The 17,089-nt window shown below is 39.5% G+C and overlaps 1 protein-coding gene across 2 annotated transcripts in view; it reads right to left on the bottom strand.

Moving 5' to 3' along the window:
* Positions 1 to 17,089, bottom strand: part of grik2 (glutamate receptor, ionotropic, kainate 2) — a 344,433-nt gene that overhangs the window by 99,123 nt on the left and 228,221 nt on the right. For both annotated transcript variants that reach the window (XM_067449374.1, XM_067449373.1), the window contains one exon: positions 15,776 to 15,889. In XM_067449374.1, the coding sequence (XP_067305475.1) occupies positions 15,776 to 15,889 (114 nt within the window). The remainder of the gene's footprint in view (positions 1 to 15,775; positions 15,890 to 17,089) is intronic.

Below are 17,089 nucleotides of genomic sequence, written 5' to 3'. Positions count from 1 at the left end.
TTTTGTTTAAAAAATTATGTTTTGTTTACACTGCAACAAAAACCACAAACTTACTTAAAAATCCAAGTCCAACTGCCCAGCTAACCGAAACACTGATCTCCATAATGGTGACCAAACTTTTTCAATAAAACATACAAATCTAAACCTGTTAATTCTCAATAAGATGTCGGGTTGGAACCAAACTCTGCAGGACAGCGGCTCACTAGGACCGAACTTAGGAAAACAGTGGGATTATTGTACCCTAAGGACCAACTGTATACCTTTAAAGGTAAAGTTATATGTTTTGTTCCCCAAGGAACAAAATTGTACCTCCACTGTAACTTTTTGTCTGAGAGTGTACCTTGAATGATTTATACCTTGAAATATACATATTCCAATCCATTGTATGGTCTTATGAGTAATTGTAACCATAGTAATTTATAAAACTAAAAAACTAATTATTTTGCCAGTGAATAAAATAAAAAAAATTTAGCGATGGATGATAGTTACACTAAGTGCATATAGCTTTAGATGCTATTTACTAAGTGGAAATAGTGATATATTATATTTACATTTACCAAATAAGAGTAGCAGTTCTTTGCAATATGTGTAAAAAGTAATTACATGCTATTTATACTTCATTTTGACGGATACATATTTGCAACTCAGCATTGTGGTACATTAACAGGATGCAATAATAAGAGTGTAAATAATGATATTTATTAAAATTATAAAATTTATGTCGCCTTAATAATAATAATAATAATTTGTTACATTTATATAGTGCTTTTTCTGGGTCCTTAAAGTGCTTTACATTTAGAAGGGGGAAATCTCCCAATGTGCAGCACTGCCTGGATGATGCGACGGCAGACATATTGCCCAAGAACGCTCACCACACACCAGCTGATTGGTGGAGAGAAGTCAGAGTGATTAAGCCAATCAGGAGAGGGGGATGATTAGGAGGCCATGATGATGGACAGAGGCCAATGGGCAAATTTGGCCAGGATGCCGGGGTTACACCCCTACTCTTTTCCCAAAGACATCCTGGGATTTTTAATGACCACAGAGAGTCAGGACCTCGGTTTATCGTCTCATCCGAAGGACGGTGCTCTTTTACAGTACAGTGTCCCCATCACTATACTGGGGCGTGAGGACCCACACAGACCACAGGGTCAGCACTGGGACAATAAAAGCCCTCCCTACACCGACCCCTAACCCTATACACAATAAATGCTTTTATTGGTATTAAACGTTAGGCACTTAATTTCCACTTTTAGAACATTTTCCAAATTTTTATTGACAGTAAATGCCATTCCGATGTGATATGTGACGGGAAAAGAGAGAAGAAAAAAAGGCGGATTCGAACCCGTGTCGATCGTGTCAAATCCTTAATCTCTTGAAACCTTGGCACTTTACTGACTACACCACTAAAGACGTTGATGTAAGCATGTCTTGTTTTATCTAGTTTGTCCCAAACAGACATTGCTACATAGCACTTGCCAACAAGGCACACTATTTGCACTTGGTATAAAAAGACACTCCGGATTATTTATTCAAGTATATAATGCATTTGGTTCAAGATGAGGGTGAGTAAATTAGGACAATTTTCATTTTTGGTTGATCAATCCCTTTAACATTGTAATGCATGAGCAACAAATCAGCCATTTATGAGACAGTTGATCCTGGCTATAAGAATGCAGATATCTGGTTTAGACCACATGGAAGCTGGAGTGAACAGATCCTTCTATACCAGCGAGACTATTCAGGAACATTTGTCATGCCAGGGGAGCTGCAGCAGAGAGAGATAAGCGCTTTCCCGCCCCCACGCTGCTTACCGCCCGCATATTCACAGTCCTAATGAACCAATGAGAGGCAGCCTGTTCACAGCAGGAGCCCGGCATAGAAACAACAGTTCTTCTCATGCACCAGAGCATTATGTGTACTATGTACAAACATTTTGTGCTTTTTCAATGTTTTGTTTTTTGACATTGTTTTGCTTAAGACCTTTGAGAACAGTTCAGCTGCCTTAAGGTTTGTCCAGACCAAGTGCATCAAATCACAGAAAGATCAAACCACACTAAGAGTGAAACGAAAAAGCATGTCGGTCAATCACATGCTTTAATGCAAAACGGTCCATTTAATGATAAAGATATCACTCACTTTCATAAACTATAAAGCCATCTGATAATACACAGATCACCCATTTTAAAGCAGTGAAACTTATTTGGATTGCAAGTATTTAGAAACAGATTTACTATAAATATTGTTGACTTAATGATGACAGTGTATATTCATCATTTTGAACTTGAGACTGACTCAGAGAAAGACACTTCAAAAACTGTAATTTAAACGATGTCAAGCAAGCTGGAATGCAAAGTATAAGTGTGTGAGATTTTATGTTTTCCCTGATTGGCGAGTCTGTGTTTTGGTGGTTGCAAGGAACGGTACTTGTCTGACTGCATTGTGGCAAGTGTAAAGTTTGGTGGAGGGGGGTTATGTGTGGGATTGCTTTTCATGGGTTGGGCTTGGCCCCTTAGTTCCAGTGAAATTAACACTTAGTGCTTCAGCATACCGAGAAATGTTGGACAATTTCATGCTCCCAACTTTGTTGGAACAGTTTGGGGAAGGGCCTTTCCTATTCCAGAATGACTGTGAACCCACACACAAAGCAAGGTCCTTAAAGACATGGTTGGATGAGTTTGATGTGGAAGAACTTTGGGATGAATTTGAAGGGAGATTGCAAGCCAGGCCTTCTTGTTCTACAACAGTGCCTGAAATCACAAAATCTGTACACTTTTTACACTTCAAATCTTCTGGAAAGCCAAACCAGAACAGTGGAAGCTGTTATAGCAGCAAATGGCGGAACAACTCCATGTCATTAGATTAAAGTCTGTGTTGGTGTAATGGTCAGGTATCCCAATAGATTTGTCCATGTAGTGCATCTCGAATGCTAGGTCCACACACTATAGGTGTCATGAACTGAATAAAATTTCCCTTGAGCTTTTAAGAATGATTATATATAACAATATCCTGTAAGTTTTAGAACTGAAAACTTCCTTTTTTGTCCAAAAAACAAGCTTTTATTGTAATCCGACCCAGAGAACAACTCATTGTGGAATGAGCCTATCATAGATGGTGAATAAGAAGATCAACGCCTACTTCATCATCATAACTGTGGCCACGCCCACTGGAGTGGTAGTGAGATGACGAGGAGAGAAGAGCGATACAGGATCACTGGACTAAACATAACATCACCTTCCAAAGGATCCTAATGCTACGAATGTGCTTATTTATTTTCATCACTGTGAATGTCTCCGTTGGCATTATGTATTTGTATTCTGTACATTTCCCTGTGGATTCTTTAGGAAATCAGTCACAATCAGTCACAGGCTTCGACTGAAACAGAAAACAGACTTTTATGATATGGACTCGACAGTAATGCCACATTATGTGAGTAATTCTAATGCCAGTGTTTTCTGATATGATTCATACCGTCAGATGATCTTTGTCTGTGTCAGTAAATCAAACCAGTGACTTAACACTCAACTTCATATTGTTTCTTTTAGTAGGAAGAAAATAATCTGTTATTTAAACTTAAATTATATTTAGAAAGTGATCAAAGAATGCTCCCATTGCTGGAGGTGTCAATAAAACAGCGTGAGTATATCAGTGACTGAGTTCTGGACTTCAAAAACTCATGTTATAATCAACAAATATTTTATTTGCAAGTGTTAGTTATGATGAAAGCATTCATTAGTGTGTAGAAATCGAGTTGCATTGATGAGATCCCTGCATTCATGAGCTCAACATGTCTGTGATCGGCTACAATTTCTAGTTTTCACAAATAGTTAGCATGCGATCTGTAAAAAAAAAAAAAATGTCCAAATGTAATATTTTTGCATTGCATGTGCAAAGATATCAGCCAATCAAAGCAGTGGGTGTTTACACTGAAGTCCCACAGCAGCCAATCACAGCAGTGGGCGTTTACACTAGAGTCCCACAGCAGCCAATCACAGCAGTGGGCGTTTACACTAGAGTCCCACAGCAGCCAATCACAGCAGTGGGCGTTTACACTGAAGTCTAATAGCAGCCAATCACAGCAGTGGGCGTTTACACTGAAGTCTCACAGCAGACACGCCCTTCAGAACAGAGCATTCAAATAAGAGGGCTAAAATCAGGGTAGAAAAACATTCCTTTTATTTCTAAATTATGATTATTTTTGAGAGAAATAAAAAATAAATAATAGTACCAATATAAGTGCACCCTAGGAAACATAACACAATGAAACAATTCTGTTCAGGACCTCTTCAACCCAAACGCCAGTGGTGAGTGTTTTTAAAAAAGCCTACATGTTGACACAAAACCTCACTTTGCCATCTAATTAAATTCTGTCACTACACACCTGTCATCATTGTTGCTTTCATTATAGCGCTCATAAAAAAAAATTAAGCAAATGCAAGCATCTCTATTATTATTTCTCATACTCAGGATTAATCAATAAACAAACCTGTAACACTACAGGGCTTTATACAATGGAAACTGTTTCAATAGCATGCATCTGTGCTACAGACATGAATGTTACCTCAAATCATGCAGCATACATTTATCAGCTGGTAAAAAAGTCCTTCAGACTTACAATGAAGGAAGGTTTTAATCCATATCTGATGACCAGAATGTCATATAGACTAGACGTGGGCTCTTTTAAAATGGAGCCACCCAGGACAGTAACCCAACAACTAACCAGAACACAAAACAATGGCCTTAAGAACACAGAACATCTTAGCAGCGGCACATCAGTGCCCTAGCAACCAGTCAGAACACCTTAGCAACTGCATATCAATGCCTTATCAAACACCCTTAGCAACAAGGTGAAGCCCCTTAGCGACTGCATAGCATCATGATGAAGAGTTTTCTGTAGGAATGCACCAGTCACAATGTCTTTTGTGTAATGTAAAATGGTCATGAATTCTGCTTGACTATAAATCCAGAGCCGCTCGACCGTTCGTGGTGCAGGAGCTCTAAATCAAAACAGAGCCAATAAGAGCTTTTACATCAGAGCTCTGAGATGTTAGCGGCCTGACACACAGTGAACCTGTGTTGCTTCCAGCTCAGTCAGAGCTACCTTTAGTTTATGAACACTGACCACACGCTCCTCCAGGCCTGTAGCGTTCAGATCACATTTTCGTTGGCCGAAAGCCGTGTCAAATAACCCTGTCGAGTTCTTTGTGCTTGAGCATTGTTTGTACGTGTTTATTTCCATGGAAACAGTGCCGAAGTTGGAGAGGGTTGCTCACAGCGAGCGATAATATTTCATAACTGTCTAAGCTTTTTAAACACACGTAGCACTTTGACTTATCGCTGGAGCTGAGTACTGACTGAGCGCTGTGGCTTTCTTTTCCATTTGGAATTTGTTTGTGATTGGTTTTACATTCAGCTGGGTTTCATTTAGAGTGCCGAACTCAAACATCTGCGAGATCTACCAGTCTGCGCAGCCAACATGTCGCTCAGAAGACTGACATTTTGCTCGCAAATGGCTTTTTAATTAGCTTCAGTGATTATTTTTTATCAATAAAATGCATCCTTTAGCATTGTCATGTTGGCCTTTTTCTATTAGGCCTACTTGTTCTCTATTCTTCCCTTCCAACTGAAATGTCAATTTGTGATGAAAGATATAGGCAGTGAGAGAGTGTATCTGTGTGTGTGTGTATACGCATGTTTACGCCAAACAGAAAGCGGATCATACAAGGTCAGAAAGCTGCAGTGGCTGATGGGTAGGACAGCTTCCCACAACTCTGAAAAAGATTCATCTTAATATCTGAAAATACTCTTGAATGCTTTGAAGTACTTGTGAAAGACTTTGTGGAAAAATAGCAGGCGATGCATTACATTTTCACAAGTGCCAGAGGTCTTCGATTAATGTTGTAGAAAACCTGCTATTTCTGCTTTATGAACAACCCTTGATCAACAATATGAATTTGGAGACTTCTGCACTCCTTAAACACTTGACTGGCTTCAGACGTTTGTTAAAAACAACTTGAGATCATATTGAATATTTTTGGGGTAACTCTCACAAAACCTGTCAGGAATATGTTGAGTTCATTTTGCACTTCACAAATCATACAAAAATAAGATCTTGCCCATTTGGAAATGAAGGCCATTTAAAGACCATTAAGATGTTTTGCAATCCAACATTTTTTATGTGATAATAATGGGACAATACAAACATCACGGCCCACAAAGGACAAATACAGATTTGTAAGGGTAGGACTCCACTACTCCGGGCCTAATGAGTACACAATGCCATTAAAGACCCATATCAAAAGTCCCGGGACAACAGCCCCTCCCCTGAAGACACTGATTTGATATGAATGTAAAATAATATACAATATGTTCCACAATATTTTCTTTATTTTGAATTTAACCCAAAATGGTCATTGTACACAAGTGTGTATTTTTTTTAAATAGTTGTACAAGGGTTAGTTCACCCAAAAATGAAATCTATCTTAAATAAACAAAACAAAAAAAATTACATTTATCCTCAAATAAAGATTTGAAAGGTTATGAATCAGCGTATTGATTCATGATTCGGATCGTGTGTCAAACCGTCAAACTTCTGAAATCATGTGACATTGGCGATCCGAATCATGAATCAATACGGTGATTCATAACCGTTTGAATCTTTATTTGAGGACTGAAAACAAATGTGGAAGAGAAGACAATGCTGAATAAAGTCATAGTTTTTGTTATTTTTGGACCAAAATGTATTTCCGATGCTTCAAGAGACTCTAATTAACCCACTGATGTCACATATGGACTATTTTTATGATGTTTTTATTACCTTTATGGACATGGACAGTATAGTGTGCATACTTTTTGAAGGAACAGAAAAGCTCTCAGACTAAATATAAAAGGACACAATGAGTAGTTTTTGGGTAACATTTTGGGCCCTATTTAAATGATCTGAGCTCATGGTCGGAAGCTCATGGTGCAGTGCACTTAGGGCGTGTCCAACTCCAATTTTGCTAGTTTAACGATGGGAAAAACAGTCTGTGTGCCAAGTGCATGGTCCACAAGGGTTGTCCCTAGTCTTAATGATTCATGGGACTGTTTTAGGCGTAAATAAATTAATTGCAACAAACCAATCAGAGTCTCATCTCCCTTTCCCTTTAAAAGGACTTGCACTACGGCAAATTCACTATTTACATGGTGGAATTTGTAAGTGGAAAGAAAAAATGCTTCTCCAAAAAGGAATCCTTTTAATTTTTATAATTAAAAACGTGTGTGTGTGTGTGTGTGTGTGTGTGTGTGTGTGTGTGTGTGTGTGTGTGTGTGTGTGTGTGTGTGTGTGTGTGTGTGTGTGTGTGTGTGTGTGTGTGTGTGTGTGTGCTGCTGTGCATCCCTGTGTGTGTAACAAGCAGAGTGTATGTGTATTGTACACCGCCTATAGGTGCATATTACCAATGCGGCTTTTAAATAACACTAAAAAAACTGCTATTTCAATTACATCAAAATAGCAATGCCCCAACAATACACATGACCACAACTTGTTTTCAGAGCAGCACACCAATGTGTGAACGAATGCACGCAAGTGCATTTACTATATAAACAACGTGGAGCTGGATGATGAAAAATAATATCCGTGTCAGGCTGAAACTAGCAAAAAACACTTGCGTTGTGCCTGGCTTCACATTACGCTGGATGTATGATAGGGCACTTTAGACATTCCTAAGTAGAAAATCTGAGACAAGGGCAACTACTATAAATTATGTAGGCTTATGTAAATTATTCCACTATTGTATAAGTGCCTTTGGATAGTAGAGTTTGCTAAATGCATAAATGTAAATGCAATGTTACATATGTGTCTTAGAAGCATTTTAACTGCCTTAGACAATTTGTACTTCAACCTACCCTAGAACAGCAAATATTGCATCTAAACTCATAAAAGAGCAATTGAGAGAATAAAAACTCTAATTAAACCAGTAATCCATTCAGCAGATGGGAGAGAAACTACCCCTAAAGGCTAAGTCACCTTCCATTACTCGCCATCTAATTAAAAACTGGAATATGTTGACTCTTGGAAACAAATGATACTGGTTCTTTCATACCTTTTTAAAAAATTAACCTCAGTTTTATCAAATGTCCAATTGGTTGTATAGCAGTGCACATCCAGACAGAGTAATATTTGGAGGTGAAGGGGCAATTGAATCCCGTTGCAAAGCTACAAACGACACTGAACTACTGCTTCCTGAACTCAATAGCCCTAGTCTGCTGGTTATAATTGTAATGTTGAAAACATTCAGCCAATAATCACAGACTTGGACAATGAAAAATGCTGGAAGACAAGAAAATAAGACAAAATGGAACTGTATTATGATGTGTCCGTGTCTGATGCTTACTGCATAAAACACTAGCGTCCACTATCTGCCTGAAAACAAGGCAAATGTTTGTCAGATTAAAAGTAAAATAAGAGAAACTAATAATACAGAAATTTTAACAAATATTAAAACAGGACAACCTTGAATGGTTGAATGGTCTTATGCAAAGTCAGTGATGAAATACAGTATAGCATGGTCAGAAAGGAACTTTGTTGCAAAAATAACACAACAATTCAATGCACCATTGTGGTTCATTATTAAATTAATGTCTGTTTTTGAATAAATTGGTTAAGTGAATAATGCAATGACCCATCCAAAGACTTTTTGAATACATTTGGTTGAATGAGCCTTGTGACTTACTCATGAAAGGTAACTTTTTATACATTCTTGTTTTATTTTTTTCTGTCTATAGTCAAACTTTTATATTATCTCATAATATTAATTATGCATTTGTAAATGCAGAGTAAATGCATTCATACCGCTTCGGAGCTGCATTAAACATATGCAGCTTCCATGCCACCTCTGCATTGCAAAGATGGATTATGTTGTTATTTGCATATTTAATTTGATCTGATTTCAGCCATAAGGAGCTAGATTTCTAAATTGGGCAAATTAGCACAAGAGCACAATTCCAAAAAACAGCGTGTGATCTACTGGCGACGCACAAATTAAAGAACACAGACGCAAAGAAATAATTTCTATAATCGCAATCTAAATTTTTATATATTTTTTTTTACCTTAAAATAATGTCTTTAAAATGATTTCAGTGATGGCACAACCAGACTAATTTGACTGCCGCTGAAACCTGAGCAGCTTCAATCACATTTCGTGTCCGGGTCAGTAAACATAGCCCCACCCATCCCCTGCTTTACAGCTTAAGTCTCATATTTTATTTGTAGCCTGAGTGGAGTTAGCCAACAGATAACATTTAGGACGAAACAATCTAATATGCAAGGCTCAAAAAAAAATGCCATGATAGAGTCAGCAAAGAAATGGAAAGGGTTTTGTCAGGATGCAAAGAAAAAAAGAGAGGGTAATTTGACAAGAGCCCTAAACAAATCAAGATCCAGCAGAGCAAGTGTGTTCTCCCTGGGCACTTCGGCATTCTGCAGAGTAAATCTCCTCTCTCGAAGAGCTACACATGGCATGTCTTTTTCAGGATGTCTTGCCCATGTGTTTCTGGTTGCGTTCGGCTGATTAGACCATCTGACGGGCATGATTGCTGTTTGGCGTGCTTGGGCCTCGTGCACACCGAGCGTGAGTTCATGGATGAGTCATGTTCACACTACGAGAACATGACTATCACAATGCTGCAATCGAGACTCTATGATCTCCGTCTAGGAGAGAAGGGTCACCTCTATCTCACCCCAATCTACCTTCTCCATGAGAGGGGGTACTTTGGATGGTGATCAGGGGGATCTGAGGTAGATTCTTGCAATGGGTCGGGTACCGCGGGTATCCGCAGGTACCCGCATAAAAGTGGCTAAAACAGGTGGATTGTAAAATTTATAAACTTCAAGGGCCGGGATGCGGGCAGATAATTAACTCTATGTGGGCGTGTAGTAGCGCGGATGAAAAATATGTGCAATATTTCTGTGGCGAGGTGGACGAGCGAGAGAGTGAGCGAGAGAGACTGGGTGTGATTGTGAATGAGCATCACCTGCGAGCCAAACGGTCTCGAGTCCTCTCATTAGGGAGCTCAGAGAGATCACCAGACCTGGATTTGACGTTAAGTTGTGTTTACATTGTATTATGTATTTGGAATGATTTCCACAGGTCGGATCTGGTGCTAAACCTTGCGGGTACGGGCAGGGGCGGGTCTCCAAAAATGGACCCGTGCAGGACTCTGATCTGAGGGCCATGGTGTGCGCCAACCCGACGAATATTCCACAGGCTACTAACCCCTCTAGCACATTGCAACCCATGGTGTTACCGTATGAAGTTGCTGGTGTTTCCCGTCCTGAGCCCAGCGTCTCATTCGGCGTGCCGGTGGATGACACCATGTTGATTGCTGCATCACAAGATTCCTCCGGAGATGAGGATTCAGTTGTGCTGCTTCCCTCAGGAGTCCCAGCATTGAGTCTGATCCGGAGCTCATAGCCACGGGCTTTAGTGAAACCCTCAGCAATGTCTCGAGCTTGAGGCTGGATGATTGGTATCTGGGGGTGGCCCATGCTGAAAGTGCCTGTCAGCCCCCAGAAGTGTTCTTTCCAGAAGTGCGCGAGGATTTGTCGAAATCATAGAAGTCCCCGTTGATTTTCCAGAACTGTCCGACAGCTTCTTCCGCCTTCACTGCTCCTGATGGCAGCGTGGTGAAAGGGTACACTGGGGTTAATTTTGAAAGTTCTGTTGCTATGCAACTGTGTCCTCAGAGCGCTTCGACATAGTGTGGTGACCAAAGCACCCATCCAAAGCCTGTATGTTTATGTCTACTTTGGTGGCCAAGACCTATAGAGCTGAGGGCGAGGCCATGTCTGCCTTGCATGCTATGCCTATCCTTCAAGTCCATCAGACGGAGGTACTCAGAAATATGCACAAGGGCAATGCTGACCCCACGCAAAAGTTGTGTGCTGACAACTGGGGCATATGGCACCCGCAGCTGTGGTCACGGCGCTCGGACTGCTTCAGCACTGGCTTCACAATTGAGTCCCGAGATAGGCACGGCAACAGTAACTTGGGCCTGCCGTCAAACTTCACCCCGTGGTCGAACCTCACCTTTCTACGGGCCCTTAGGACAAGTTTCCAGGCATGCTGTTGTATCAACAGATGCCTCTGCCACGTGCAGGACCCCAGTACCTATGGCATGTTTATTGCCTTGAGTTTCTGGTCGTACATCTTGCACTGGACTGCTTTCGAGCACTGCTCAAGGACAAACACAAACTGGTCCATTCAGACAACACGGCGACATAACGTATATCAACCGACAAGGTTTTCTATGCTTTCTCCGGACGTCACAACTTGGGGGAATCATGTAGCCTCACGGTTGAGTTCTCACGGTTTCAGCCACTTTCAGGGAAAAGAATCCATCCCCAGACATTTCAGCTAATTTAGGACCCTCAGTACGGTTGCACTAGTATGTGTTTCCCCCAGTGAGCCTTCTCACACAGGTCATGTGGCATGACCTGGCACGGGGATGCCAGAGGCTCAGTGGTTCATGTAGGTTGTCTACAAACCGAAAGGTTGGTGGTTCAATCCCCGGTTCCACCCGACCAAGTGTTGAAGTGTACATGAGCAAGACACCTAACCCCAGCTGCTCCTGACGAGCTGGATGGCGCCTTACATGGCTGACATCACTGTCAGTGTATGAATGGGTGAATGTGAGGCAAAATGTAAAGCGCTTTGGATGGCCATAGGGTCTGTTGCAGTCCATTTACCATTTACCATGCGCAAGATCAGGCAGGACAGGCAGCAGGTCATTTTGGTTGCTAGACCTGGTTCTCCAAACTCATCCTTCTTGCGACAGCCCCTCCCTGGTCCTCAAAAGGACCTCGGTTCTCTGAGAGGGGGCTCCCCCTGGTACTTGCATTCCTATCTATGGCCCCAAAATACACGTGTGGGCCCTGGACGGGGCACGGCAGGTTTGAGTATGCTACCAGCACAGGTGCTGGCTTCCATAACCTCTGCTAGGGACTTGTCCACGAGGGATGGGGATGTGATTTTTCTGTTCCCTTTCTTCAGCGAATGGGGGTTACATACTTAACCGAGACATTACTTTGCCTGGTCGGTGGACATGGTTTCCAAACAAGGTTTCTGCATTCACCAGTTGTGCGAGCTCAGTCAACAAATTCACGTGTATTGCATTGCTCATGGGGAAGCTTATACAGCGACAGTATTTATGACACTAGTTACAGACAACTGCGATTAACCACATGAGGGAACTGTGAGCAAATGTTACATAGTATTGCTTTAAGACATGGTTTGGGGTGGTGAATAATGGTGCATACACCAGTAATTTGACTAGTGCAAACCTTAGTAAATTACATGAATCATTTAAATAAGCTACTCTTCTCACATAAATGCTGCTTCTGAAAGAGAAACTACTACAAATGCATATGTATAAGAATGCATTGTATGAGCAAATGCATAATAAGATCAGCCACAAAAAAATAACATTGTCCACGCCTTTTCAGCACAAATTTTTCACTGTGTGTCTTTAGTAAATCCTAACTGATCCTGATCCCAAAATAGAGTTTACGCTCACGCAAGCTGTTAGTAAATCTGGAACATAGTGTCTTATTTTATTTTAATTAATTTAGTCAATTTAACACAACATATGACATCCATTTAATACATTTTGAAAAACTGTCCTTAGACATGTAAAAAAAATGCTAACATAATTTAAACTCTCTCCACTCATCTTTCATGCCTTGTTTTTTTTTTTTTTTTTTTTTTAATGTTAGGGCAAACCTGCAGCATGTTTGCTCACAGCCTATTAATAACATTTTCCTTTCTGCAGCAGCACAATGACGGCTTCAGAGGCAAACCTGAGGGTATTAAACTTTCATGTAAGGACTGACATTCACAGCTTTCCTTTCACCGCTTTCACCCCTCCCAGCAGTCTCCTCTCACACTTTCTCTCCTTTTTAATTCATGACAGCTTTGATCCTCGGCCGCCTGACTCAGACAACTAGCATTTGTAGCATTTAATCCATTCTGATTGGTCACTGAGAGAGAATGAAAACACTCCCACTACACTCAGTTTAAAGAATTTGACCTTTTGTCTTACATTTATTTTGTTTATTGACACAAATAAACTTACTGTTAGAGGGAGCACATCTAATTCAGACGGGATTAGTTTAACAAGAAGAGATTACAATTTTACCTTCTGTAAAAATTACCTCAAGTAATACTAATACCGTGTGAATAGACCCGCAGTACTTATGTGCATACATTTTCCCTGTGTAAAAGTTTTTTTTTTTTTTTTTACGATTTTGAAATATATAGGCACTTAAAGAATCATTCCGTTGCGTTATAGGTGGTGGCACACGCCTGTGCCAAACCTCAAGTTTTTTCTGCTTACAATTCAGATGTCAAAAAAAAAAAGTGTTGAAAGCACTTGTCAGAGGTACAAAACTTCTGTAGCATGTATAATTAACAGTAAATAAGCTCATCTCTAGTGTTTTTAAATATTTTGAAATTATCTAATTTTATCAAATAGCACGTAATGTTCTTAAAAGAGATAAATAATACAGCAAAGCTTCACATAATTCATTGACTCCCTTGGTAATATTCCAATAATGATGACACTTCCACATGACGTTAGAGAATACTAATATGAAATTGATATTGAGAACATAATTGATCATCACTCTCATAACTTGCCTCACATTTAGATCCAGTGGATCGTTACAGGAGGTAAGTTATGCCTTTCAAAGCCAATGAAGAAAATGCATTCCCCTTGTACTGACTTATTCAATCTCATGCTTTTTTATTATTATTTTGCAAGGCAGTGGAATTTGTGCATGCATTCTAATTTGAAATCTATAAATATGTTCCAATATTTGAAACAGTTTGACAGCAAGTCCATCATCAGAAACATTGAGTGATGCAACAGTGAAGGAATTTAGAGGCATAAAGCAGAGAAGACATGTTTCTTTTTATTTTCTGACTCAGAATACTGTCGATCTGCATGATCAAAGGGACACAAAATGCAGAGATTGCCACAAATGTCAATTGACTGACTGTTTCCTTTGACACTAAACCTGATAACCTTTATGTTGTCGTTTTGTTTTTATCAATTCAATCAAAAAGTATTTTTAATGCAAGTTTGTGGCATTGTTTGACACAACACACCAGCTTGTGGCATTCTATGGTACATGTGCAAAAATCACAGGCACGTGAGCAATAGCGAGAGAGATGCATATATTTCATTTAGATACTATAAAATCCTTCATCTACATTTTGAGGTGTTCATTCCTGAATGGCACCCAGTGATATTAAGTTATGAGCTATAAATACAATTAAAGAGTAAAAAACAAACATGCAACCACTGTACACCACGAGCCGCTCATCGCTCGGCACAGATCAAGGCAGCAGCGCGTGCTTGAAGTGTGAATCACAAATTGCAATCCCATCAGTCCTCACTTCATACTCTCATCCAGACACTTCATTACTGGTGTAAGAAGGGATATTTTTCCTGATTGATAAATATAAACAGCACAGCGTTACGGTTTATGTGCTCGTCTTCTCCTAATCAGGGCCCAAAATAGATAAATATTAATAAGAACATAAGAATAGTATATCGTATGCACATATACATAGTAACAAACAGTGGGGAAATTCTGTATATTTGTGCAGCATGTCAAAAAATCAATTCTGTGAATAGGACTGAGACGGTTTTATCGCAATACCACAGTCAGAATGCCTAGAACAATTATACTTTGATCAAATGTTTAAGTAAAAGAAAGTCAAAAAGACTTAATCTGTATATTTTTCAGTATAGGTCAAGTATATTTAAAGTAGATTAATTCATTATACTTAAATATATGTCAATCAAAAGATTACGTAGAAGTATACTTCAGCCTACTTCAGTATAATTGTGTTAAGTGTATCTCCAAGTAAGTAAAAAGTAGACTGAAAGTTTACACTATAAGTTTTTGTTTTAAAGAAGACTAATAGCACTCCTAACTTATAGAACTGATACTCAAACGAGAACAGTGAGAGACTTCAAAGAGTAGTGCACTTATACAATTGTCTCTACAGAAATTGAAGAGTTTTCTTAGTTTATTTCATCAATAGGCATAGCGTCTGAAAAGATGACAGGAATAAAGCTTCTATCCTGATTGGTGGTGAGAGATCGAAATGGTTGGAAAAGCCTCAAACCACAAACCTTGAGTATTCAGTCACTCAGGGACTATGATAGTGAAATCTGACATGAGTGAGCTGCCTTTGACTTCAAATATCAGAGATATCAGAGAAAAGAAGGTGACGGAGAATATATATATATTAGAGAGAGTTTTCAGGGTCTGCAGTCAGTGGCCTAGTGTCAGTGTAAGATCATTTAAAAGTGCTATTCCGCACAATTTGTCTCAAATAAAATTTGAGGTAAATGAAACGGCAACAACAAATAAAAAAGATGAACACAGCATTGAAGAGTGCAGTGCAATGTTGCAAATGCAGGACTTATTTCACTGCAGTTTATTTTATTTTATAAAATGTTGTTACAAACGCCTAAATCATGTAAGAAAGAAAGAAAAAAACTACTTGCTAAAATATATTCTCTGAAAACAAGTTCTCAAGCAAAGTTTATTTTATGGATGTTTTATTTTTTTAAAGGCAAAATAAGAAAAATACTGATTAAGAAAATTATTTCTATTTTTATTTTACTTAAACTTTTGGGCAATCAGTGAAAAAATATGCTCGCAAACTAGAATACAAAATACAGTGCGTAGAACCGATAAAAGATAATGATTAGTAATTACCAGTATAGTGGACACCACCAGTGATCTGTTGGAGAGAGAGTCAGTCACATTGGCTGCCTTTCCCTTCTGGTTCTCCGTCATGTTCAAACCACTAGTAGGATCCCATGTCCCAATCTGCAAAACAACAACAACAAAAAACAATTATTTCAACTACGACATGATAGAAAAGAAGAGAATGAACACAATAAAGAGAATGCTCCAACGTCCAGCGAGTTCTCTTGTAGGGTCATATAATCTATAAAACTGTTTCCTTTCCGGGGACCTCAATGCTGCGTCCGAATGTTGATGCTATGGGAATGCTTTTGCGTGACTGCATCTGCAGCACTTGCCATCATCTCAACTGCGCCCTCTGGACTTACAGGTTCAAGATGCTAATACTGAACATTATTGTGTCCCAAATCAAATCTGAGGACTGATTTGTTGCAATAAAAGACCCTTACTTGCTTAATGCATTCTCCTTCAACACAGAACGTTTTTCAGGTTCGCTTTCGGGGGAAAAGCTTACTAAAAGACTTGTCACCTCACACGTTCACGGAGTGCATGAATTCAGCTCTGGCTCTGTTACATTTACGACTGATTTATTCCAGCTCAATCTGGGCACTTGAGGTGCTAAGGCTAAACTCAAAGAACAATCTGATTTCTCCATTTCAGAGAACCACTTTTCTTGAAGGGATATGAGACTCGACAGGCAGGCATGTACGTCCCTTGCTCTATCAAATCAATATGCTAAAGCCTGGTTTGCACTGAAATTACATGGGGAAAAAAATGTCCAAGGAACTTTTTCCACCCAGACCTGTTGTTGTATGCGTTTCCATTGAGCTGTAAAGTACTGTGCAGATTAGGCAAATTAGCCCAGTGACATAGGACTGCTTATGACTTTCCAGTTCCTGCTGGATTTCATCATCTGCATATAAGCTTAATAAAGCCTGAATCTCATCCTCGGTCCACCGGTCATATTTTCCATACTCCATCTCCATTGTTGATTTGAATAGTATACAAATGTTACTGCATGCACTGCAACAGAATTTTGAGAATGGTGGTTGAAGTAAAATGTTGGATGAACTCAACCAATCAGCATGTTCAGAGCCCAAGTCCCTCCCCTGAGAGGTCCTGAATTTTGACAAATACTACCTCACAAGCAGGGACATTTTGAGGGGCATTTTATTTTTTTTATTTTTTACCCAGAACAAATTTTACACAGAACTTCATTTAGTCCCTGGTTCATGTGGTCGAAACACACAGAGTACCACCCCAAATTCACTCCTGATGAAAGTCGAAACTCACTGCAAAACAGTTTCGGAGACTTTTTTATTC

The sequence above is a fragment of the Pseudorasbora parva genome, chromosome 7 (assembly GCF_024679245.1).
Source record: "Pseudorasbora parva isolate DD20220531a chromosome 7, ASM2467924v1, whole genome shotgun sequence".
NCBI lineage: Eukaryota > Metazoa > Chordata > Actinopteri > Cypriniformes > Gobionidae > Pseudorasbora > Pseudorasbora parva.
The sequence above is the reverse complement of the archived record's forward strand: the minus strand, read 5'-3'. Positions and strand labels throughout refer to the sequence as shown.